General features: G+C 44.6%; 1 protein-coding gene across 3 annotated transcripts in view; it reads left to right on the top strand.

The window, feature by feature from the left end:
* The window catches only part of LOC130865236 (BOS complex subunit NOMO1-like), a 48308-nt gene that overhangs the window by 13384 nt on the left and 8057 nt on the right, over positions 1 to 26867 (top strand). For all 3 annotated transcript variants that reach the window (XR_009056085.1, XM_057756174.1, XM_057756175.1), the window contains exons 6-8: positions 8403 to 8577; positions 10734 to 10875; positions 12193 to 12324. Coding sequence is in view for 2 of the 3 variants with exons in the window: in XM_057756174.1 (XP_057612157.1) it covers positions 8403 to 8577; positions 10734 to 10875; positions 12193 to 12324 (449 nt within the window). In the remaining variant the exon portion in view is untranslated. The remainder of the gene's footprint in view (positions 1 to 8402; positions 8578 to 10733; positions 10876 to 12192; positions 12325 to 26867) is intronic.

Genomic DNA, 26867 nt, shown 5'->3' on the forward strand with positions numbered 1-26867 from the left:
CTTCTTTTTTTTTTCTTCCTGTTTTTTTTTATTCTTTTTTAATTAAAATTTCCAACTGCTCCCCGTTTCCCATTTCCCTCCCCCTCCTCCCACATATTGCCCCCTCCCCCCGCTCCTCTCCCCCTATCCCCACTCCACTTCTCCTCCCCCTAGTCCACTCCCCCTCCCTCTCGATACTGAAGAGCAGTCCAAATTCCCTGCTCTACAGGAAGACCAAGGTCCTCCCACTTCTATCTAGGTCCAGGAAGGTGAGCATCCAAACAGGCTATGCTCCCACAAAGCCAGTTCATGTATTAGGATCGAAACCTAGTGCCATTGTCCTTGGCTTCTCATCAGCCTTCATTGTCCGCCTTGTTCAGAGAGTCCAGGTTCAACCCATGCTTATTCAGTCCCAGTCCAGCTGGCCTTGGAGAGCTCCCAATAGATCAGTTCCACTGTCACAGTGGGGGGGTGCACGCCTCGTGGTCCTGATTTCCTTGCTCATGTTCTCCCTCCTTCTGCTCCTCATTTGGACCTTAAGAGCTCAGACCGTTGCTCCAAATTGGGTCTCTGTCTCTCTCTCGATCCATCGCCAGATGAAAGTTCCTGTGCCATTCTCCTTGGCCTCTCGTCAGCTCTCATTGTCCACCACATTCAGAGAGTCCGGTTTTATCCCATGTTTTTTTCAGTAGCAGTCCAGCTGGCCTTGGTGAGCTCCCAATAGATCGGCCCCCCTGTCTCAGTGGTTGGGTGCACCCCTCATGGTCCTGACTTCCTTGTTCATGTTCTCTCTCCTTCTGCTCCTCATTATAACCTTGGGAGCTCAGTCCGGTGCTCCAGTGTGGGTCTCTGTCTCTATCTCCATCCATCGCTAGATGAAGGTTCTATGGCGATATGCAAGATATTCATCAGTATGATTATAGGATAGGTTCATTTCAGGTTCCCTATCCTCAGGTGCCCCAATGAACTAACTGGGGACATTGCCCTGGGCATCTGGTAGCCATTCCAGGTTCAAGTCTCTTGCCAACCCTTAGGTGGCTCCCTTAACTAAGGTATGAGTTTCCCTGCTCCCCAATCCAACCTTCCTTTAACCCCAATCAACCCGATTCCCCCAGTTCCCCTCATCCTCTCCTTCACACTTTTCTCTCCCCATCACCCCTCATCCCCATTACACCCCACCCCCCAAGATTCCAATTTTTTCCCATCAATCTTGTCTATTTCCCATAGCTGGGAGGATATCTATATGTTTTTCCTTGGGTTTATCCTCTTGTTTAGCTTCTTTAGGATCACAAATTATAGACTCAGTGGCCCCTATCCATGGCTAGAAACCAATTATGAGTGAGTACATCCCATGATCTTCTTTTTGGGTCTGGGTTACCTCACTCAGGATCGTATTTTCTATTTCCATCCATTTGCATGCAAAATTCGAGAAGTCATTGTTTTTTACCGCAGAGTAGTACTCTAATGTATATATATTCCACACTTTCTTCATCCATTCTTCTATTGAAGGGCATCTAAGTTGCTTCCAGGTTCTGGCTATTACAAATAATGCTGCTATGAACATAGTTGGACAAATGCTTTTGTCATATGATAGGGCATCTCTTGGGTATATTCCCAAGAGTACTATTGCTGAGTCCAGGGGTAGGTTAATCCCAATTTTTCTGAGAAACCGCCACACTGATTTCCAAAGTGGTTGCACAAGTTTGCAGTCCCACCAGCAATGGATGAGGGTACCCCTTTCTCCACAACCTCTCCAGCAAAGGCTATCCTTGGTGTTTTTGATTTTAGCCATTCTGACAGGTGTAAGATGATATCTCAAAGTTGTTTTGATTTGCATTTCTCTGATCGCTAAGGAGGTTGAGCATGACCTTAAGTATCTTTTGGCCATTTTAACTTCTTCTGATGAGAATTCTCTGTTCAGTTCAGTGCCCCATTTTTTAATTGGATTAATTATCCTTTTAAAGTCTAGTTTCTTGAGTTCTTTATATATTTTGGAGATCAGACCTTTGTCTGTAGCGGGGTTGGTGAAGATCTTCTCCCAGTCAGTAGGCTGCCTTTTTGTCTTAATGACAGTGTCCTTTGCTTTACAGAAGCTTCTCAGTTTCAGGAGGTCCCATTTATTCAATGTTGCCCTTAATGTCTGTGCTGCTGGGGTTATACATAGGAAGCGATCTCCTGTGCCCATATGTTGTAGGGTACTTCCCATTTTCTCTTCTATCAGGTTCAGTGTGTTCAGATTGATATTGAGGTCTTTGATCCATTTGGACTTGAGTTTTGTGCATGGTGATAGATATGGGTCTATTTTCATTCTTCTACAGGTTGACATCCAATTGTGCCAGCACCATTTGTTGAAGATGCTTTCTTTCTTCCATTGTATACTTTTAGCTCCTTTATCGAAAATGATGTGTTCATAGGTTTGTGGGTTAAAATCCGGGTCTTCTATATGATTCCATTGGTTGACTGCTCTGTTTTTATGCCAGTACCACGCTGTTTTCATTACTGTAGCTCTGTAATAGAGTTTGAAGTCAGGGATGGTAATGCCTCCAGAAGTTCCTTTATTGTATAAGATTGTTTTGGCTATCCTGGGTTTTTTGTTTCTCCATATAAAGTTGATTATTGTCCTTTCAAGATCTGTGAAGAATTTTGATGGGATTTTAATGGGGATTGCATTGAATCTATAAATTGCCCTTGGTAGAATTGCCATTTTTACTATGTTGATCCTCCCAATCCAGGAGCAAGGGAGATCCTTCCATTTTCTGGTATCCTCTTCAATTTCTTTCTTCAATGCCTTAAAGTTCTTGTCAAATAGATCTTTCACTTCCTTGGTTAGAGTTACCCCAAGATATTTTATGCTTTTTGTGGCTATCGTGAAAGGTGATGATTCTCTTATTTCCCTCTCTGCTCCCATATCCTTTGTGTATAAGAGGGCGACTGATTTTTTGGAGTTGATCTTGTATCCTGCCAAGTTACTAAAGGCGTTTATCAGCTGTAGGACTTCTTTGGAGGAGTTTTTGGGGTCGCTCATGTACATATCATATCATCTGCAAATAATGCCAGTTTAACTTCTTCCTTTCCAATTTGAATCCCCTTTATCCCCTTATGTTGTCTTATTGCTATTGCTAAAACTTCGAGAACTATATTGAAGAGGTATGGAGAGAGTGGACAGCCTTGGCGTGTTCCTGATTTTAGTGGGATGGCTTTAAGTTTCTCTCCATTTAATTTGATATTAGCTGTCGGCTTGCTGTATATAGCTTTAATTAAATTTAGGTATGACCCTTGTATCCCTAATCTCTCCAAGACTTTTATCATAAAGGGATGTTGAATTTTGTCAAATGCTTTTTCAGCGTCTAATGAAATGATCATATGGTTTTTTTCTTTCAGTTTATTTATATGATGGATTATATTGATAGATTTGCGTATGGTAAACCAGCCCTGCATCTCTGGTATGAAGCCTACTTGATCATAATGGATAATTTTTCTAATGTGTTCTTGGATTCGGTTTGCCAGTATTTTGTTGAGGATTTTTGCGTCGATGTTCATGAGTGAGATTGGCCTGTAATTTTCTTTCTTGGTTGGGTCTTTGTGTGGTTTTTGTATCAGAGTTACTGTAGCTTCATAAAAGGAATTTGGCAATGACTCTTCTGTTTCTATATTGTGAAATACCTTAAGGAGTATAGGTATTAGGTCTTCTTGGAAGTTCTGGTAGAATTCCGCATTGAAACCATCTGGTCCTGGACTTTTTTTGGAAGGGAGGTTTTTGATAACCGCTTCTAATTCTTCACGACTAACAGGTCTATTTAGGTTGTTCACCTGGTCCTGGTTTAACTTTGGTATATGGTATTTATCTAAAAAAGTGTCCATTTCTTTCACATTTTCCAGTTTTGTGGCATACAGGCTTTTGTAGTAAGATCTAATGATTCTCTGAATTTCCTGTGTCTGTGGTTATGTCTCCCTTTTCAGTTCTGATCTTATTAATTTGCAAATTCTCTCTCTGCCGTTTGATTAGTTTGGATAGGGGTTTATCAATCTTGTTGATGTTCTCCAGGAACCAGCTTTTTGATTTATTGATTCTTTCAATTGTTTTCTGTGTTTCTATTTTGTTGATTTCAGCCCTCAGTTTGATTATTTCCAGTCTTCTACCCCTTCTAGGTGAGTCTGCTTCTTTTTTTTCTAGAGCTTTCAGGTGGGCTGTTAAGTCTCCAATGTGTGCTTTCTCTGTTTTCTTTAAGTGGGCAGTTAGTGCTATGAACTTTCCTCTCAGGACTGCTTTCATAGTGTCCCATAGGTTTGAGTATGTTGTTTCTTTATTTTCATTGTCTTCAAGGAAGACTTTAATTTCTTTCTTTATTTCTTCCTTAATCCAGGTATGGTTCAGTAGTTGACTATTCAGTTTCCATGAGTTTGTAGGCTTTCTGGGGGTAGCATTGTTGCTGAATTCTAGCTTTAATCCATGGTGATCTGATAAGATACAGGTGGTTATTAATATTTTTTTGTAACTGTGAATGTTTGCTTTGTTACCGAGTAGGTAGTCGATTTTTGAGAAGGTTCCATGAGCTGCAGAGAAGAAGGTATATTCTTTCCTATTTGGGTGGAATATTCTATAGATGTCTGTTAAGTCCATTTGATTCATTACCTCCATTAATTCTCTTATTTCTCTGTTAGGTTTCTGTCTAATTGACCTGTCCATTGGTGAGAGAGGAGTATTAAAGTCTCCTACTATTAATGTGTGCGGTTTGATGGCTGCCTTGAGTTTTAACAATGTTTCTTTTACGTATGTGGGTGCTTTTATATTAGGGGCATAGGTATTCAGGATTGAGATTTCATCCTGATGAATTGTTCCTGTTATGAGTAGAAAATGTCCCTCTCCATCTCTTCTGATTGATTTAAGTTTGAAGTCAACTTTGTTAGAAATTAGTATGGCCACACCTGCTTGTTTCCTAGGTCCATTTACTTGATAAGCCTTATCCCAGCCCTTTACTCTGAGTAGGTGCCTGTCTTTGTGGTTGAGGTGTGTTTCTTGTAAACAGCGGAATGTTGGATCCTGTTTTCGTATCCAATCTCTTAGTCTGTGCCTTTTTATAGGTGAGTTGAGTCCATTGACATTAAGTGATATTAATGACCAGTGGTTGTTAACTCCGGTCATTTTTTTAGTAGTAGATTTTGTGTGTTTCCCTTCTTTGAGTTGTGCTGGTAAAGGGTCTCTAGATGTCTGAGTTACTGTGGTCATTGTTGGACTCCTTGATTAGTGATTTTCCTTCTATTACTTTCTGTAAGGCTGGATTTGTGGCTATGTATTGTTTAAATTTGTTTTTATCCTGGAAAATTTTGTTTTCTCCATTTATAGTGAACGAAAGCTTAGCTGGGTATAGTAGTCTGGGCTTGCATCCATGGTCTCTTAGTTTCTGCAGTACATCTATCCAGGACCTTCTGGCTTTCATGGTTTCCATAGAGAAGTCAGGTGTAAGTCTGATAGGTTTACCTTTATAAGTAACTTGGCCTTTTTCCTTTGTTGCTCTTAGTATTCTTTCTTTATTCTGTATGCTTTGTGTTTTGATTATTATATGGCGAGAGGATGTTTTTTTTTTGATCCAGCCTATTCGGTGTTCTGTATGCTTCTTGAACCTTCATAGGTATATCTTTCTTTAGGTTGGGAAAGTTTTCTTCTATAATTTTATTAAATATATTTTCTGGACCGTTGAGCTGCGCTTCTTCTCCTTCTTCTATTCCTATTATTCTTAGGTTTGGTCTTTTTATTGTGTCCCATATTTCCTGAATGTTTTGTGATGAGAATTTGTTGGCCTTGCTGTTTTCTTTGATCAGCGTGTTTATTTTCTCTATGGTATCTTCAGAATCTGAGATTCTTTCTTCTATCTCTTGTATTCTGTTGGTTATGCTTGCTTCTGTAGTCTCTATTCGTTTACCTAGAATTTCCCTGTCCAGCTGGCCTTCTGTTTGTGTTTTCTTCTTTGCCTCCATTTCAGTTTTTAAGTCTTGAACTGTTTCCATTATCTGTTTGATTGTTTTTCCTTGTTTTCCTAGGGTATCATTCACTGATTTACTCAATTCTTCAAACTTTCTGTTATAATTCTCATCCATTTCTATAAGGGCATTTTTTACATGCTGTTTAAGGGCGTCAATCACTTTCATAAAGTCAATTTTATCTACTTCTTCATGATTAAGGTGTTCATGTCCTCCTGTTGTGAGGTCGCTGGGTTCTGGTGGTTTCATATAGTTTTTCTGATGGAGGTTACTTTCATTTAATAAAGAAACTGCCTTGGCCCATTTATAGGCCAGCCCTTAGGTGGGTGGAATAAACAGACAGAATGCTGGGAGAAAGAAGCCGAGTCGGGAGTCGCCATGATTCTCCCACTCCAGACAGACACAGGTTAAGATCTTTCCTGGTAAGCCAGCTCATGGTACTACACAAAATATTAAAAATGGGTTAGATCAATATATAAAATCTAGCCAATAAGAGGCTGGAACTAATGGGCCAGACAGTGATTAAAAAAATACAGTTTCTGTGTAATTATTTGGGGGCATGAGCTAGCCATGTGGGCGGCCGGGTGCCGGGGACGCAGCCCTGCCGCTTTTATTACAACATTTTTCAGATTGTTGGGTGAATTCTTGCATTGGCGCCTGCCCATCTCTTTCTCCGAATGCTGCCCTATGGATCTTCTTTTACCAGATCAGGTCTCCTTGCCTACTGATGTACCTTCCCAGTGATGGCACTCTGCAGTGATAGCTCTCCTGGTGCTCCAGTGGTGTCTCTCCTGGTACCAATATCAGATCTCTGTGCCCAAAGACGGCTCTCCTGGTACCCAGATTAGCTCTCCCACTGATGGCTCTCCTGGTGCCAAGATCAGATCTCCGTGCAGGTTGGGTAGTTCGTAAACAAAGCTCCTACCTTGCTTGGTGCAGGCAGGCCAGTGAAACAAAGGAAGTCTCGCCTGCCTACTTGCCCTGAGGATTTGCCCCCAGCGCCAGACAGACTGAGCTGGATGGTGTTATGTGCCCAAAGAGGAAAGGGGGCAGAAGGAAGAAGGGTTCTGGATGCAAGCTGGGTGGGACAAGAAGAGAGAGGCAGTATGCAGGGTGTAGAGCCCCTGCAGGGAGCCCAGGGAGTATAGGGTGGGGGATCTTTCTTCCTGTTTTGAAACAGGGTTTCTCTGTGTAGCTTTGGAGCCTGTCCTGGAATTCTCTCTGAAGACCTTGATCTCACAGAGATCTGCCTATCTTTGACTCCCTAGTGCTGGGATTAAAGGTGTGCGCCACCAGTGCCCAACTTGTCCTGATCCGTTTTTTTTTTTTTTTTTAAAAAAAACTGTTTGACAAGTTAAGAATGTAGAAACCACTGGGCATGGTGGTTTAATCCACCTTTAATCCCAGTACTGGGGAGGCAGAGGCAGGGAATCTCTGTGAGTTCCAGGACAGCCTGGTCTACAGAGTGAGTTCCAGGACAGCCAAGGCTACACAGAGAAACCCTGTCTCAAAATCCAAGGAAAGGAAGGAAGGAAGGAAGAAAGAAAGAAAAAAAGAAAGAAAAAAGAATGTAGAAGCCTCTGTTGGATGACAGTCACCACAGAGGCAGGTGGTGAGCCCTTCACTCGCTCCTGAACGGCACAGCTGTCTGCAACCATTCCTTGAGCCTGTCCCTGATTGTCCAGTTGGGTCAGACATCAGTTTCTCCAGCATTTTGTTTGGCCCATGATTGTCAGAAGCACAAAGTTCTTCAGTATAATTCTGTCCAAAGCAGCAGCTGACGTTTGCCTCCTGTGATGGCTAAGATGAGACTTGACCTTTAGTGAGTTAGAGAGTTGGCTGGCCTCCAGATGGTGTCTTAGCTGCACACCAGACATGGAATTGGGAAGCAATCCTCAGGCTCTGACGGGCGTTCTCGCTGGCCTTCCTTCTTGGGGAGCAGCTGTACCTGCTGTGTGTTTCTTGAAGGGCCCCGTTATCTGGAAGCTGGAAGCCAGGTCCTTCCCATCCATAGGGCTCTGCCTTTATGAGAGGCACTGGGGCTCGAGCTCCTGAGTTCAGTTTCAGCTTTGCATTTGTTCTTAGTTGGCATCTCACCACAAATGAGGACTGATGGTTTCCTGGCCTGGGTAATAGTCCTTCTTTTTGTGAGCAGCTGACAGCTCTTCCTGTTTGAAGGTTGACCAAGTCATATCAGTAATCTAGTTATCTGAAATGTTTCTGTTACCTGCAGATTTCCTGCAAATGGCTACTGCGGAGGTGGGGTGGGGACAGTATGTTACCCAGAGCACACAGCTCTGCCCTGGGCCCAGCTGCAGACTTCTGCAGGCGGGTCTCTAAAGTGAAAGTCACAAAGTCTGTCTGTTAGATAGTCTTGTGTTAGGTTGCCTGGGGCCTGCCCCCTGCCTTAAGTCTTGCTGGAATGACCAGGTTTCTCGTTGCAGGTTCAGCATCTGTGGCCAGATATCCATCATCCGCTCCCCTGATACTGTCAAACAGATGAGTAAATACAAAGTGGTCCTGTCCTCTCAAGACAAGGACAAGGCTTTGGTCACCATGGAGACGGATGCTCATGGATCATTTTGCTTTAAAGCGAAACCAGGGACCTACAAAGTCCAGGTGCGTGTTTGTCTTACAATATCTGCGGGTTGGGAAGGTGACCGTCAGGAGAGTGCTTGCCCTGCAAGCATGAGGACCTTTGATCCCTGGAGTCCATTAAAAGGCAGGTGTGCTGGCATTGGCTTGTCATTCCAGTGCTGGGGAGGCAGAGGCAGGCAGATCCCTGAGGCTCACTGGCTGGCCAGGCTTGCCTGCTAGGTAAGCCCCAGGCCAATGAGAGATTTCATCTCCAAAGAACAAGATAATTGGTTTCTGAGAAAACAGTGTCCAAGGTGACATCCAGCCTCCACTCACTCTCACTGCCCCCACCCCAGCTCGAGGAAAAGCAAGGGCTTTCCAGAGTGTTATACGCCTTTCAGTTCATCTCCTTCCTCCGTGTGAGGGCTGTGGTAGGCCGAGGCTGTCTTCTCTCCCTGGGTATGTGCAGGGCTGGCAGCAAACGTGTGCCCTCCTGTGCCATCCTTGTTTCTGGCTGCTCTAGGGCATCCACGAGGCCAAAGCAGGGCAAAACCAGTTCTTGCAGTTTTAGAATTTCATGGTGCCAGCTTCTGAGAGCCCAGACTAGAGGAACTACCCCACCCTGACTCCAGGACAACCACAGACCCCAGGGAGCTTGCCCATTCAGGCAGAGGAGCAGGGCAGCCCCTGTCTGGAGTATCCCCACAATGGAGTAGGCCTGAGCACAACTGGGCTACTGGCAAGACGACAACCAGAGGTCTGCCCGCCTGGGAAAGACCATGTGCCTGGAGCCCACATGACTGGCCAGTCAAATCAGCTCTGCTCCCAGCTTTAGTGAGGGAGGCCTGGAAGTGTCTACTAAGCGTGGTTCTTCCGGAGTGGGTTCCTCCTTCTGGAGGGACAAGTGGAGATATTTGGTGGGTGCCCAGCTTATGTGAAGATGGCCACATCGACAGCTCCCGAGGCTCTGTCAGAAGCCCAGAGTTGGGCAGTTCTTTACTGGGAATGCAGCAGGGATGTGTGCCTCCTTCCCCGTCCTTTTCTGAGCTTGGGAAAGGCACACAGGAAAGGAATCGAGTGTGATGGCACATGCCTGCAGTCCCAGCGCTGGGGAGTGGAAGCAGGAGTGTGAGTTTCAGGCTAGCCTGGACTGCAGAGTCTCTGTCTTAAAGTAACACAGAAGAAAATAAGCACATGGAAAAAGAAAAATGACCTAATTCTATGGGTGCCTCTGGGGAGGCACCAGACAGTCTCTCTCTTTGAGAGTTGGTTTTACAACAGCCCAGGTTGACTTGGTCTTGGGGTGTTCTTTCTGCCTCAGACTCCTGAGTGGGAGGTTAGAGGCTGGTGCTGCCATGCCTGGCTTAGGTATTAAACTACTAGTGTGTTACTATGAAAATATCACTTCCTACTGGGCATGCTGGCGCACGCCTTTAATCCCTGTGCTGGGGCCAGAGGCAGGCGGATCTCTGAGTTAGAGGCCAGCCTGGTCTACAGAGTGAGTTCCAGGACAGCCAGGGATACACTCGGGGAACAAACAGAATTGTTGTATTTGGTGTGATTACACATCTAGACTCAGTGTGAACCTTCACCCTTTAGTATCTGCTGAGCCTGAGGCCCTCAGGAAGGCTCTAGTGCTTCCAGCCTCACAGGCTGGGGAAAGCTGTTCTCTGAAGCTTCTAGCACAAGTTCTCAACCTCTGGGTCACAACCCTTTGGGGGGGGGGTCCTATATCAGAATCCTGCGTGTCGGATGTTTATACTGCAGTGTGGTCCCATGGCAGAATCCTGCGTGTCGGATGTTTATGCTGCAGTGTGGTCCTATATCAGAATCCTGCATGTCGGATGTTTATGCTGCAGTGTGGTCACAGCAGTAGCAGAATCCTGCGTGTCTGATGTTTATGCTGCAGTGTGGTCCCATATCAGAATCCTGCGTGTCTGATGTTTATGCTGCAGTGTGGTCCTATATCAGAATCCTGCGTGTCTGATGTTTATGCTGCAGTGTGGTCCTATATCAGAATCCTGCGTGTCTGATGTTTATGCTGCAGTGTGGTCCTATATCACAATCCTGCGTGTCGGATGTTTATGCTGCAGTGTGGTCACAGCAGTAGCAGAACTGCAGCTGTGAACTAAATGCTATGTTGGGGCCACCACAGCATAAGGAAGGTTGAGAAGCACTGCCATCTCATCTTCTCACAGGTTCTGGTGCCTGAGGCTGAGACCAGAGCTGGGCTGATGCTGAAACCACAGACGTTCCCTGTCACCGTGACCAACAGGCCTGTGACGGATGTGACTTTCGTGCAGTTTTTGGCATCTGTTTCTGGAAAAGTCTCCTGCTTAGGTGAAGTGTCCACTGCAAATGAGAGTTGGGAGAACTGGACAGTGGGAGGAGATGGGACCAGGTGTCTCTGAAGTGGGGTTACAGTAAAGGCAGTGCCATTCCTGGGGAGACCTGCAGGGTTCTGGGGTGTTTTTTGTGAACGGTGAGTTCTCAGTAACCGCCTAGCTACCAGGCACCTGGATTGTTTCTACTTTATTTTCCAAAGGTTTCTTTTTAGGCTGAAATCAGATCCTGTGTGTGCGTGCATGTATGATGTGTGTATGCATGCTTGGTACATGAAAGTGTGTGCACATGAGTGTGTGTGTGTGCGCGCGTGCATGGTGTGAGTGTGTGTGTAGGTAAGGGCACAGTGTGTGTGGGCACACTTGCGCATGTGTGCCTGTGTGTGGAGGTCAGAGGGCGGTATTGAATGTCTTCCCTTGATCTGTCTACACTTTTTTCTATTATTTGGAGACAGGGTTTGTCACTGACCCTGAATCTCATGGGTTCAGCTAGGCTGGCTGGACAGAGAGCTCTAGGTACTGCTTATCTCTGCCCGCTCCCAGTGCTGGGGCTCCTGGTGCACATTGCCATGCCAACTCTTTATCTGCGTTTATGGGAACCAAACTCAGACCCTCATGTGTGTGTGGCAGGCAGCTCACCACACACACATCTGGATCATTTCCCCAGCCTCCTTTGGTGTTTTTTTGAGTCCAGGTCTCATCTAGTCCAAGGCTGAGAATGCTTTTTTTTTTAATGCTTTTTTTTCTGAAAGGTTCATTTATTATGTATACAGTGTTCTGCCTGCATGTGTTCTTGCAGGCCAGAAGAGGGCACCAGATCTTATGGTTGTGAGCTACCATGTGGTTGCTGGAGATTGAACTCAGGACCTCTGGAAGTATACTCTTAACTGCTGAGCCATCGCTCCAGCCATCTTAGAATGATCTTAACTTTCTTGCCTTCAGCTCCCAAATGCTAGGATTGTAGGCGTGCACCACGACTCCCGGCAGGCCTGAGACTTTCACTTTGTAAAATGGGATTACTGCCCTTCTTGGAGTCTATAAGGGATTTAAATGCAGTTTCCTCAATGTTGCTGCTGATTCTGGTTAGATTCCAAGGACTGTGACCTGGAGCAAGTTACTAACCCTCCCCTGTCTTGGGGTGACTGAGAACTGGGTCATTGTACTGTCCTGGAGGAAGTGGGCCAGAGCTGCTCTTGGGGGCTCCCAGGCGTTCTTTCTGAACTTGCCTCCAGGGCTTATTGCTCAGGCTAAGCACTCAGAATCTCAGCAGGGTTTGCTGTGGCAGTCATGTGAGGTTCTCGGGTCTTCTCTCTAGATACCTGCGGTGACCTGTTGGTGACCCTGCAGTCACTGAGCCGCCAGGGTGAGAAACGCAGCCTCCAGCTCTCTGTTAAGGTCAACTCCATGACCTTTACCTTTGACAAAGTGCTCCCTGGGAAATATAAAGGTAAGATCAAGCCTGCTCCTGTCGTGAGCTCTCCCAAGCCTGCTCCCCCTTTATGCTTTCTGTAGACCTTTTCCTGGGAACTCTGTCCTGGGACCTTAACCTGCAAAGGTCCCACCCCACGTGTCTGCTTTGCGGAGGGTGCCCTGACAAATCATTTTATTTCTAAGTGCCAGAACGGTCATGATGATTCCAGTCTCATGTCTGCTGTTTAGCTCTAGAGGGACCTTGGGCAGCCACTCTTTCTCCTCCACAGATGGTTTGCTCATCTGTGAAATGGTACGATAGCCTTTCTCAGGAAGGGACTAAGCAAAGCTCAGAGCTTGGTCAGCAGGGCAGTGGCCCATGCGGGTGCCATTCCTGCCCTCAACAAGCCAGCTCCTGCTTTCTTTTTGGACTAGACTTCTGGCTAGTGGAAAGTAGGCTTCTCTCTCTGGGGTCAGTTTTCTGTCTCAGAGCTGGCAAACTGCCTGTTTTATAGTTTCTGTGGTATCCTGTCACGCCCATGCGCACATGCTAACTACTCCTCACAGGCCACTGGCAGAGTCCAGAAGTCTAGACCTGCAAGGCTCACAGGAAGGAGTTCAAGGTCTGCCAGAGCCGCATTCCATATAAACAACAACAACAAATTGGACAAAATTTAGCTGAAAATATTTACTGAAAGTCTGGTGACCTCTGGATATTTTGTAGCCTGGCATCTTCAGGTTGGATCCTGAGCATCGGTGGGAAAACATGACATCCAAGTGAAGGCTGAGGCTCAGTTAATAGTAAATACACCAGTGTTTTTATTTTATTTTTTGAGATAGGATTTATGTAGCTCAAGTTTGCTTTGAATTTGCAGTATAGCCAAGGATAACCTTAGATTCTGGATCCTCCTGCCTCCACCTTCCAGGTTTATCTCATGGTGTTGACAAGTGTACTAAAGTTTTATAAGATATTTAGAGTGGGGCTGGGGTAGGGCAGTGTTGGCGCACGCCTTTAATCGCAGCACCCAGGAGGTAGAGGCAGTTGGATCTCTGTAAATTCAAAGCCAACTCGGTCTACAGAGTGAGTTCCAGGACAGCCAGCACTGATACACAGAGAAACCCTGTCCCAAATAGCAACAACAAAGACTAAAGCAAGCAAGCAAGCAAGCAAACAAACAAAAGAGTGAGTTTGGAGAGATGGTTCAGTTTTTAAGATCACTGGCTGCTCTTGCAGAGGACCTAGGCTGAGTCCCAGCACCCATATGGTAGCTCACAACTGTCTGTAACTCCAGTTCCAGGAGATCTGATGTCCTCTTCTGACTCTCTTGGGCACACATGTGGTAACAAACATATATGGAGGCAAAATATCCATATACATAAAATAAATTTTAGAAAAGGTGTTAAGGATAGAGGAGCAAGGGTAAATGGTGTTTACTATCCATTTATTACAGCTTTTGTGATTACTCCAAAATAAAAAGTAGAATTCCTGCCAGGCAGTGGTGGTGCATGATTTAATCCCAGCACTCGGATACAGAGGCAGGAGGATCCCTGAGTTCAAAGCCAGCCTGGTCTACAGAGAGTTTTAGGGTGGGCGGGGCTTTACAAAACAAACAAACAAACAGCCGCAGTCCTGACTATAATAGCATGTTATGCATGGGAAAGGCTAAATGAGTTTAAATGATCTAAGAACCCTGAATCATGTATAGTAGAATAAATGTTTGATTTAACACTCTGATTAGTGTGTATAGCACACTGTAAAAGATACCCAGGGCTGGTGAGATGACTCAGCAGGTAAAGGCCCTGACTTCCAAGCCTGGTGACCTGAGTTTGATGCTCAGAAGGGGAAGAGTGCAGGGATGAAGAGCTGGCTCAGAGGTTGAGAGCACTTCTTGTTCTTGCAGAGGACCTAGGTTCAGTTCCCAGCGCCCACAGGCAGCTCACAACCATCTCAAACTCCAGTTCCAAGAAATTTGATGCCCCTTTCTGACCTCCTTGGGCACCAGGCACACATGTGGTACAGACACATACAGGCAGACAAAACACATAAAAAGAACTAAATCTAAAAAATATATATTTGGAAATAAGGAGAGTGTTGACTTTATCAAGTTGCCCTCTGACCTCTGTATGTAGGAGTCAAGCCACAGTCAAGAATTCACAAACACCTCTCTCTCTCTCTCTCTCTCTCTCTCTCTCTCTCTCACACACACACACACACACACACACACTAAAGAGATAAGTGATAAATGTGCTTTGTAAAAAGGCATTCACTAGGGGTAGCTTAGTAGTCGGGTCCTTGGCCAGCGTCTATGAGTCCCTGGTCTGAAACTCTCAGCACTGGCGGAAAAGATATTTCCTAAAGGCATATAAAGGTTTCCTACGCTGCTACCTAGTCCTTCAGCACAGCTACTTTCCTGTGACAAAGTGACATGAAAGCAGCCATAGACACTATGCAAGTGGGCCGAATGGACATATAGAGACTGGCTAAGCAATTAAGAAAGAGAGGATAGCTTTTCTGTACAGACTAGGAGGTTACTTGATTAAGAAAAGTTTATTTTGGTTCTGAGTTGAAGCAGTGTTGAAAGGCCACATCTGGTGACCTTTTGCTGGTGAAGTCTAGATGTGGAACAGAGAGGGTTGTCACATGGCAAGAGATAGGGAGCACATGCGTGTACGTATTCCATTTTCATCTCTTCCCCTTCTAGGGTTAGCAGTCTTCAGCCATGGGGGCTCCACTTGCTTAATTTTATGCTTAATCTCCCCTGAAAGGCCCCATTTTTAAACACCATAGTTGAAGTCAGGCTAGTGGTGCTTAGGTTGCCCTTCCAGCACTGGGATGGTGGTGGCAGAAAGACCAAGAAGTTCAGGACCCGACCCAGGCCCTCTGCGTGCGTGTGACCGTTGTGTAGCTTGGTATGTTTGTAAGGCTCCTAGCAGTGAGATCAGGACCTGGCCCTGGCCCTTAGCTGGCTTTTGGGGACCTGTTCCCCATGCTGGATTACCTTTCCCAGCCTTTATGCAGGGGGAAGAGCTCAGTGCTACCTCACCTTGATGTGCTATACTTTGTTCAAGCCCATGGGAGGCCTTCCCTTTCTGGAGAAGAAGTGCTTGGAAAGGGGGGTAGAAGGGAGTTGCAGGGGAGGGGATGGGAGAGGAGAAAAGAAGGGAAGGGAAACTGGGGTTAATATGTAAAATAAATTTTAAAAAATTTAAAATAAAATTTAAAAAAGGAAGAAGTTCAAAACCAGCATGGCTACATAAAGAATTTGAGGCCCAATTAGGTCCTGTATCAAAAATGTTAAGTAAAAATATTAGATAAAATAGTAAACATTATTTTATTTAATAATTAACAGCTATTTATGTAGTTGAATTAACTTCCTACTCTCTTAATGCCTCACTATGGGATAAAATTCCCCCCCTGGCCAGGCGGTGGTGACACACACCTTTAATCCCAGCACTCGGGAGGCAGAGGCAGGCGGATCTCTGTGAGTTTGAGGCCAGCCTGGTCTAGAAGAGCTAGTTCCAGGACAGGAACCAAAAAGCTACGGAGAAACCCTTTCTCGAAAATCAAAAAAAAAAAAAAAAATCCCCCCCCCCCCGAACCCTCAAGGGACATGCTGACATCATAATCTAAATGACACTAAATGACAGGGCCTAAAAGCTCCTTGTTAGGCCGGAGGTGGCCCAGAGGTGGGGAATGAAGGCTGCTCTTGCAGAGACTCAAGTTCAGTACCCAGCACCCATGTTGTGTGGTTCTCAAACACCTGTCCCTGAAGATTCCCTCTCGGCCCCTTTCCATAGCACCTGCACTCATTCGTGCATACGCATACACACACAATTTAAAATAGTAAGAAAAGCAAATCTTTAAGGGTTCCTGTTGAACTGCACACAAATGTTTTAAGAACCCGAAGGGATGTTTCATTGCTAATTATTTCCCAGGACTCCAGGCTGGTTTACCCTGGTGTACATCCATCCATGCTATGTGGCTAGCACCTGCCCGGTGCTCAGGGTACAGGGCAGAGTTCTTGATGATTAAAATCCTTGTAGGAGTTGCACAGCGCTTCATAAAGCACGCACTCCATATTTATTCTTTTTTTAGTGGGCTTCCCAAGAATATTAATTGCGCTGCCCCTATAGACGGAAGACCCTGTGGGGAAAAGACCTAGTCTCCTAAAACGGTGCCTACTAGGCAGTAGTCCGTTGTGTTCTAGAGGAAGAAAGGCATTTTCTTTATCAGTGATCACATCAGTCTTGTTTGCACTGCCGTGACTCTAGGGAAGATGGAGTGATGGGTGGCATAAGGACCGAGCTGGGCAATGAGACCGTCAATCCTCTCTTAAGGCCACTGCTCAGTGTGATGTGTGTCAGGGCAACAGCAACTAGGAAATATGGAGACCTGTAAACCTAGAGAACCAAGTACCTCCAAGTCCCTGAGGGATTCCACTTGATCTATCCCAGCTCTCTTAGATTCCACTTGGGTCTGTGTTCTGACCTGCAGTTTGCAATTTATGGCCATAGACCCAGTCCAAACTTGACAGTGACCAGTGACCGGCTCCAAAGAAAATGTGAGTCAGAACAAGTCATTTGGGAAGACCTTTGAAAGTCTGCCTCATCACGCCCCCCTTAATGACAAGTCTGCCTAGCTGAACCCTAGGAGATTCACAGATGAGCTTTAGATATCAGAGCTCTCAGAGCCATGGGCAGACACAGGGAAGGGCAGCAGCTGGTACCTGGGCGTGCCCACAGCCTGGCTTTCCCTGGCAGGGCCTATTGTGATGTCATGGAATCTCAGTATAAAGGCAGAAGCTGTAGCTGAGAGGGGGCATAGGCTTGAGGAATGGCGCTGATGTGGGGCCTGGCTGCCCCACTGCCAGCGGATCTCAGCCTTATGTTACTTGGTTTTTTAGTTTGTGTTGCATGGATACTGTTTTCTAGGTATCAGAACCAGGGCCAGGTGGCAGCCAAGACAGAGGTACGTGATAACCACTCTTTCTCTAGTCACTTCTCCCCATGCTGATGTCCTATAGGTTTGTCTGAATGCCTGTTCTCTGGGCCATAGGAGGACCTGGATGGAGGGCAGAAGGGAGTTGAGACATTACTAATAGATGCTTCCTCTTTTTTCTTTTTCTTTTGATTTTTCAAGACAAGGTTTCTCTGTGTAGCCCTGGCTCTCCTGATTTCTGTAGACCAGGTTGGCCTTGAACTCACAGAGATTCTTTAGCCTCTGTCTCCCAAGTGCTGAGACTAAGGGCATTAGCCAGCACTACCTGCCTTGTCTTTCTCTTAATTCACTTCAAGAAGCCTTAGGATGGGTATGGTGGTGCATACCTTTAGTCCCAACACTTGGGAGGGAGAGGCAGGAGGATCTCTCTGATTTCAAGACCAGCCTGGTCTATATAGTGAGTTCCAGGACAGCCAGGACTGAACAGAGATTCTGTCTCAAAAAATGAAGACGAAGAAGAAGAAGAAGAAGAAGAAGAAGAAGAAGAAGAAGAAGAAGAAGAAGAAGAAGAAGAAAGAAGAGGAGGAGCAGGAGGAGGAGGAGGGGAGGAGGAGGAGGATGACGAGGACGAGTAGAGGAGGAGGGTGAGGAGGAGGAAGATGACGACGAGGAGGACGAGGGCGGACAAGGAGGGAGGCTGGTGAGGAGGGGGGAGGAGGAGGAGGGTGAGGAGGAGGAGGACGAGGAGGAGGAGGATGACAAGGAGGATGAGGGGGAGGAGAAGGAGGGGAAAGGGGGAGGAAGAGGGGGGAGGAGGAGGGCGAGTAAGGAGGGGGGAGGAAGAGGGGGAAGAGGAGGAGGAAGAGGGGGAGGAGAAAGAGGAGAAGGGGGAAGAAGATGAAGAAGGAGGAGGAGAAGAAGAAGAAGAAGAAGAAGAAGAAGAAGAAGAAGAAGAAGAAGAAGAAGAAGGAAGAGGAGGGGGAGGAGGGGGGAGGAGGGCGAAGAGGAGGATGACAAGGACAAGTAGGTGAGGAGGGGGAGCAGGAGGAGGAGGGTGAGGAGGAGGAGGACGACGATGATGACAACGGGGGATGAGGGGCGTGCGGAGGGGGGAGGACGAGGAGGAGGAGGGGAAGGAGGAGGAAGGGGAGGAGGGGGGAGGAGGAGCGGGAAGAGGAGGGGAAGAAAGAGGGGGAGGAGGGAGAAGAGGAGGAGGAGAAAGAGGAGGAGGGGGAAGGAGAAGAAGAAGAAGAAGAAGAAGAAGAAGAAGAAGAAGAAGAAGAAGAAGAAGAAGAAGAAGAAGAAGAAGAAGAAGACGACGACGACGACGACGACGACGACAAGGAGGAGAAGTCAAAGGGGAGGAGAAGAAAAAGAAGAAAGAAGTAGCTTCAGTAGCTTCAGGATCTGTTATCAAATAGACACTGAGGAAGAATTACTAGTTATAGAGGAAGTGCTGTCTAGGAGTTCCAGCTGAAATGGAGCATTCATGTGACTTAACTCTGGGGAAGTGAGGGAAAAGAATGTGGTAAGAGTGGTGTGGATATTGTCCATCGCATGGATGGGAGGCAGATGGTAGAGTGAGCTTGTCTTACGAAGAAAGATTTATAACCATATGACAAGACAAAGAAGGTCTCAGGGAGTGAATTGCAAGTGCAGCTTGGTTGGGGAATTTCTATTTCCAGTGGGAGAGGGATTGTCTGAGTACATTGTTCATGTGTTTGAAACATCAGTAGATCACGCCTCTTCTGAGTCTTTGATCTTCTGAGCAGACCATGAGCAGCTGGCTCTCCTACAGTCCTGTCATCTTTCCCAGACTTGGCACGCCCACCTCTTTATTGAGTCGCTCCAGTGAGTGTGTGGTATTTCACTGTGGTTTCACGTGCACCCCCACCCTGCCCCCCGATATTAATAACATTGAACAACATCTCAGGTTTATTAGTCGTTTGGAAATTCTCCTTTGTAAACTGCCTATTCAAGTCATTTGTGCATTTTTTGTTTGTGTGAATTTGTGTGTAAGTGTGTGTGGGTGTGGGTGTGAATGTGTGTGTGAGCATGTGAGCATCTGGGTGTCTGTGTGTATGTTAGTGATGATCAAATTCAGGTCATTGCTCATTCCAGGCAAAGCAATGACTACATTTCTGGTGCATTTTTTCCTTGATTTTTGTTTGTTTGTCTGTTTTAGTTTTTTTTTCCTTTTGGTTCTTCAAGGCACAGTTTGTCTATGTAATCCTGAATGTCCTGGAGATCTTTCTGTAGATCAGGCTGGCCTCGAACTCACAGAAATCTGCCTGCCTCTGTCTCTCGAGTGCTGGGATTAAAGCTGTGCGTCACCACCGCCTGGCAACAGTATGTTTCTATTTATTTATTAATTAAAAACTATAGTTTCTCATTTTACATACCTATCCCAGTTCTCACTCCCTCCTCTCCTCCCTTTTCCTCCACCTCCCCCCATTCACTCCTCAGAGAGGAGTCCACAAAGTCTAGCACATAGCTTTGAGTCAGGACCAACGCCCTCCCCACTATTTCTAGACTGAGCAAGGTATCCCTCCAGAGAGTGGGCTCCAAAAGCCAGTACAGGCAGTTGGGATAAATCCTGGTCTCACTGCCAGTGGCCCACAGTCTGCCCCGGCCATACAGCTGTCGCCACACTCAGAGGGCCTAGCTGGGTCCTATGCTGGTTCCCTCGCCATCAGGTCAGAGTTGGTGGGTTCCCATTAGCTCAGGCAAGCTGTTTCAGTGGGTAACCCCATCATGGCCTTGACCTCTTTGCTTGTATTCTCACTCCTCCCACTCTTCGACTAGACTTTGGGAGTTCAGCCCAGTGCTCTGCTGTGGGTCTCTGCCTCTGCTTGCATCAGTCGCTGGACGAAGGTTCTATGGTGATATTTAAGATAGTCATCAGTCTGACTACAGGACAAGGCCAGTTCAGGCACCCTCTCCACTATTGCTTAGTGTCTTAGATGGGGTCATCCATGCGGATTCCTGGGAATTTCTCTAGAGCCAGGTTTCTTGCCAGAATGCTTCTTTATTCTAATCTTTTCTTTTAATAGTTTTATTTAAGTATTGGATAAAAGGGACATTTGTCTAGATTTTACAGTCAACATTTTGTTGATCAAATACCCGTGCTGTGCAGCCACGCACATGAGGATGATGCTATTTGGATTTAGTGGGTTATTAAAAAAAAAAGCAGACATGAGGTTGGGAGTTGGATATGTTGTGGGGTATATGGGGGAAGTTGGAGTGGGGAGGGGTGGGTATGATTATATTTTATTGTATGCATGTATAAAATATTTTTGAATTAGGAAAAATTATTTAAAAACCCATCCATGTTGTGATTTGATACATTTTGCTGCCTCTTGTACTTCCTGTGAGTTGGGATTTTTCCAAAACTCATGTAGAAATATATGCATCTTCCAGGGGATCAGGGTTGCCAAGTGTGACCTTCAGGAGAGATTCATGCCATTCTTTGCAGACTGGGTAGGGTCTCCCAGGCGGGGCTCCTTACTCTCTGAGGACTGGGTTAGCTGCCATAGAAGTCGGATCCATTTTGTCTTCCCCATACACCCACCAGCTCCTCTGCTTCTGCTGTGAGTTGAAGCTGTACAAAGACGTCACACGAGCTAAGGACAAGCTAGCACTAGGCTCTTAGACTTCTGGAACCATGAGGCCAACTAAACCCCTTCCTTCATAGATAGGCTGATGACAAATATTCTATTTTTTGCAACTCAACATGAACTAGAACCAGGAGGAATTTGTTTTCTGTTGAGAAGAGAGGACATACTTCATAGGTCATGATACTCATCAGGAGGCACATATTGTCTGCTCTGGTATGGCTATCTATCATCTATCTATCTATCTATCTATCTATCTATCTATCTATCTATCTATCATCTATCTATCTATCTATCTATCTATCATCTCTCTATCTATCTATCTATCTATCTATCTATCTATCTATCATCTATCTACCTATCTATCTATCTATCATCTATCTATCTATCTATCTATCTATCTATCTATCTATCTATCATCTCTCTCTCTATCTATCTATCAATCATCTATCTATCTATCTATCTATCTATCTATCTATCTATCTATCTATCATCTCTAGCTATATCTATCTATCTATCTATCTATCTTCTATCATATCTATCATCTATCTATCTATCTATCTATCTATCTATCTATCTATCTATCATCTATCCTCCATCGCCTATATCCATCTTTTTATGTATTTTTAGTGCTAGGGATCAAATCTGGGGTCTGGTGTGCTAGGCAAGCAGTCCACCACCTTCCTTTCTTTCTTTCTTTCTTTCTTTCTTTCTTTCTTTCTTTCTTTCTTTCTTTCTTTCTTTCTTTCTTTCTCTCTCTCTCTCTCTCTCTCTCTCTCTCTCTCTCTCTCTCTCTTTCTTTCTTTCTTTCTTTCTTTCGGGGGAGGGGGTTAAGACAGGGTTTCTCAGTGTAGCCCAGGCTGCCCTGGAACTCACTTTGTCACTCTGTAGACCAGGCTGGCCTACTCACAGAGATCCACCTGCTCCTGTTTCCTGAGAGCTTGCATTAAAGATACGTGCCACTGCTGCCCTTTGTAAATACCATTTTCTAAATGATGCTGAAACCCCCAAATACAACATCTTTCCATGATGATCTGCTTAGACCCTGCTAAGTTTCTCACTTTGAATCTATTCTCCAGAAGGAAAATACTCTAAATCATGTTATGTGTAAATAACAAGAGTTTTATTACCTATTTTCCAGTTCTTATTTATGACTTTGTTCTCCTTGCCTTCATTTATGAATATGATTTCCAGTACAATATTCAGGAACAGTGTGTTGTGGGCATCTGTCTCTTTTATTAAGTCAAGGAAAGTTTTCTGTAATTCACCAGTTATGTATAATGTTTTCTGTAGCTTTTCAAATATTCTTTATCAAATCAAGGAAATTTTAGCAAGAATTGGTGTTAATTAAAAAAAATCTTCTAAAATTTTAAATGTAATCTCTTCATACTGGGTGCTAAGTATTAAGTATATTTCCTGCCTCTATTTAGATGGTCATATTTTTTCTTGTTTGTTCAATCAATGTACCAAGTTGCATGAGAATGTAAGATAATAAATCCACTGTGAATTCCTAGGAAATGTATAATTCATTTGTAATGTTGGATCCAACACTTTAATTAGATTTATTAGATTCAGTTTGCTAATATTTTATTTGGTACTTATACAACTTTGCATAAATATATTGAGTGGTCAGGTCTTAATTAGATTTTAGAATGGTGATTGTTCCAGCTTCCACAATTAAAACAGAAGCAAATCCACATTTCCATCTCATTAACGGAATAGATGCCCTCAATGCTCACGGAGTTACAAGGATTTGGGGAGTTTGTACTAAGAATCTGGAACAAAGACCAGATTGTTCTTTATTACACACACACACACACACGTGCATGCACACACACATACACACACACATGCACACACGCAACACACACACATTCTCTCTCTCTCCAAAGGAATAGTGACTAAAGTTAAGAAATTGGCTCTCAGCTGGGCTGCGGTGGCGCACGCCTTTAATCCCAGCACTTGAGAAGCAGACACAAAGGGATCTCTGTGAGTTCAAGGCCTCTGGTCTACAGAGTGAGTTCCAGGACAGGCTCCAAGGCTACACAGAAATCCTATCTCAAAAACCAAAACCAAACCAAACCAACCAAACAGAAAAACCTCTCACATCTCCTCTGAAACTCATAGACAAACTTGGGTAAGAGTTAATATTATTGTCCCCAGTCCAAAATCTGCAGGACAGGACAGGCTAGTAAAATAGGTAACTTCTGTGTGCTTCCGTTTTGTGGAAGGATTTGTTCCTCTTCAGGGTGTTCTGGTCTCTGTTCTTAAAGCCTTCAGCTGATTGGGTGATGCCCACTCGCAGTATGGAAAGCAATCTGCTTCAAAGTGTACTGATTCTAAATGTTAATCATATGTAAAATTACTGTCAAAGAAATGTTCTGGACTAATATATGACCAAACAACTGGGCTCCATAGCCTAGCCAAGTCGACATAAGAATTAACCATTACACTCCTTTCTCTTGCTTCGATTTATTATTATCATTCAGGCGGTGGTGGCACACACCTTTAATCCCAGCACTTGGGAGGCAGAGATAGGTGGATTTCTGTGAGTCTAAGGCCAGCCTGGTCTACAGTGAGTTCCAGGACAGGTCCAAAGCTACACAGAGAAACACTGACTAGAAAAACCAAAAATAATAATAATAATAATAATAATAATAATAATAATAATAATAATAAATAAAACAAGACTTATCATTATCATTTTTAAAAGTGTGTGTGTGTATACAAAATTGTGTTTGTGTAATTGTGAGTCTGAACATGAGCACAGGTACCAGCAGAAGCCAGAGGTGCTGGACCCCCTGGAGCTGGAGCTACAGGCAATTGTGAGCATTTGCTGTGTGTGCTAGGAATCAAACCTGGGTCCTCTGCAAGAGCTGCGCTGTAACTGCTGAACCATCTTTCCAAACCCGGTTCTTTCTTTTCTTCTTTTCTATTTGTTTTTTTTTTTAAAGACATTTTTTTTATTATGTATGCAACATTCCTTCCATGTGTGTCTGCAGGCCAGAAGAGGGCACCAGATTTCATTATAGATGGCTGTGAGCCACCATGTGGTTGCTGGGAATTGAACTCAGGACTTCTGGAAGGACAGCCAGTGCTCTTAACCACTGAGCCATCTCTCCAGCCCCCTTCTTTTCTATTTGTAAAGAGTTTCATGACTTAAGTAGTTCTTACATTTAGGTTTTTACTCCATCTCAAGTTCGTTTTTAAATAGGATATGAAGTAAAGGCCCAATTTCATTCCTTTCCACGTGGTTATGCAGTTGCCCCAGCACCATTTGTTGAAGGTTCTTTTTTTTTTTTTTCATTGAATGGTCATGGAGTCTCTATAGAGAACCAGCTGATTTTTAATATTAGATTCTTAAACCACAACTATTTTTGAGCACTGTAGTTTTGTTTTGTACACAGTTTTTCTTTTTCTTTGTTTTGCTTTGTTTTTCAAGACAGGGTTTCCCTGTGCAGCCCTGCTGTCCTGGAGCTCATTCTGTAGACCAGGCTGGTCTCGAACTCACAGAGATCTGCCTGCCTCTGCCTCCCGAGTGCTGGGATCAAAGGTTTATGCCACCACCACCCAGCTCTGTCCAAAGTTTTAAAATCAGAACATATGGGCCTTCCAACTCTTCTTTTTCAAGATTGTTTTGGCTCCTGAGGGACCTTTGTAATTCCACAGGGATTTTTAGGACAGAGTTGTCATTTATACAAAAGAGGGGCTTGGATAGGAATTGTGTAGTATCCCTACAGAATCTATAGATTGTGTTGGTAATGTCATTTTAGCATCAAACCTTCCAGTCATGAACAAAGAATGTCTTAATTACTATTTACTTTCTACGACAATGTTTTGTAGTTTTCTATCTCATGACATAGCTACCTCCTAAAGACCCCACCTACTAACACTATTACCTTGGGGTTAGGGTTTCTACATATCAAGTTGGGGGATAGCACTGGACCCAGTGTATGTCGGGGGAAGTTCCCTGGTATTTCTAATTTGTTGGATGTTTGTTTTTATTTTTCTGCACCAGTGAGATGACATGACAGTTTCCTACTTATGCAGTAGTATGGTGTAATGTATTGATCCTTGTGTTATGTTTAAATAGCTATGCGTTATTTAAAAAATCATCTTCACGGTGTATCTCTGTTGTATATGGCATTGTTCCACAAGGATAATTTCATAGAGTAAGTGTTGTACATTGAGCACAATCCCCCTTTCCTCCCCACTCGTCTTCACTGTCTCCCCATTGGTTTCATTTACTCTTGCAGGTAATTACATTTCTGCTTTAGTGGCATGGTTACACTTATGATTTTTTGTATCTATATAAAATCTAGGAACTACAAATGAGAAAGATCATTTGGTGCTGGTCCTTCTGAGGCTGGCTTAGCTGGCTTCAGATGAGCCCCAGTTGCATCCCTTTTCCTGAAAACTGTGTAACTTCATGACAGAAAAAAAATCCATTGAGTATACGGATATATTTAACGCCCATCCCTCTGCGGCTGCTAACATATGGCTCCATAACTTAGTTGTTATGAGTGGTGCTTGCGGTAAATGCTGATGTGCAAGTCTCTGTCACATCAAACATCCATACATTGTTTGAATAAATTCCAAATATTTATATTCATCATCATTCTGTAAGATCTCGCCTACCCAATTAGGTGTCCTATGTTTACGTTCAATAGCAATTTCTCTACCCTATCTTACATTTTTGAGTAGTTTTGCAAAGTGTAAGTCGGGATGGGCGGTTGTTTTCTTTTAGCACATTGAAGAATTTATTCTGCTATTTTCTGATGCCTGATGTTTCTGAAAACACACCAGCTCTTCACCTCACTATTCATGTGGCTATGATAGCTCTTTTATTCGGGGACAGGTATTAGAATTCTTTCTCTTCCGCTTCCAGCAGTTTTGAATGTACTTAACTCAGCTGTTCTTCAGCGTCTGCCATCACAGCTCTTACACGTCAGTGCTTCTCAGTTCTCACAAGTTCCTAGTTATTAAGTCCAAGGACAGACTGCTTCAAAGCAGTTTTCAGAGCTGCAGAGATCAGTAAAGCACTTGCTTGGCAAACATGAGGATCCAACTTTGATCCTAGAATTATGTAAGACATCTGTGTTCAGTGGCACATGCTTGTAACCTCAGCACTGGGGTTGGGGGTAGAGACAGGTGCACCTTTGGGGCTCCCTGCCCAGTTAGTTTATAAGCTTCTTAGCAATGAGAGGCCTTGTCTCAAAAATCAAGGTGGATGGTACCAGAGGAATGACACCAAGGCTGACTTCAGGCTTCCATGTGCACCCGCCACATAGGCAGACACACCCTGTACACTTGTGTACCCACAGGGACATGCATACCCACGCGCAAACATACATAAAAATAAAGCAGGTTTCAGAGTCTTGGAAAACTGAACAGGAAATACTGATTTTCTATGTAGTTCAGTGTTACTGATCTTCAAGTAATGTCTTGCTACATTCTTGCTGCCCTTGCCTCTGGGGCTCTTATTGCTGTATCTCCTATGCTCGTTGACTCCATTTTACCTCTCTAGGCTGCACTGTCCATACCCTCTTCAGATCTTTCACCACATGGGAATTTTAAATTGACTAGGAGAAATTTTTAAATAGCCATTTCGCTGTGATTAAAGGCGTTCATCAACCAAGTTCAGATGTTTGTTTTGAAGTGGGATTTCATTCTGAAGCCCAGGCTAGCTGGGAGTTTGCTAGATATCCTAAGATGGTCTTGAACTCATGGCAATCCTTTCAGGTCGCCCTCCAGAGAGGAGGGTTTCCGGACGAGCCACCGTAATCTGGCTTTGTAGGGGTTTCGAAGCCTAGGAATTTCCTCAAAGGCATTTCATTTGCCTTCAAGGATGGCACCATCAATCCAGAAACACTTTATAATTCATGGTTTGAAGGTAGTTTGAGGAGCACTCAGATAATGTGAACTCAACGCTGACTCAAGTCTCCTAAGATAAGCATGCCCGTGAAGGAGTTTGTAGACTGTGTTATTGAAGTGGGAAGACCCACTCTAAATGTGGGCAGCATGGCT

Source organism: Chionomys nivalis, chromosome 23 (genome assembly GCF_950005125.1).
Source record: "Chionomys nivalis chromosome 23, mChiNiv1.1, whole genome shotgun sequence".
In the NCBI taxonomy this organism is placed as follows: Eukaryota; Metazoa; Chordata; class Mammalia; order Rodentia; family Cricetidae; genus Chionomys; species Chionomys nivalis.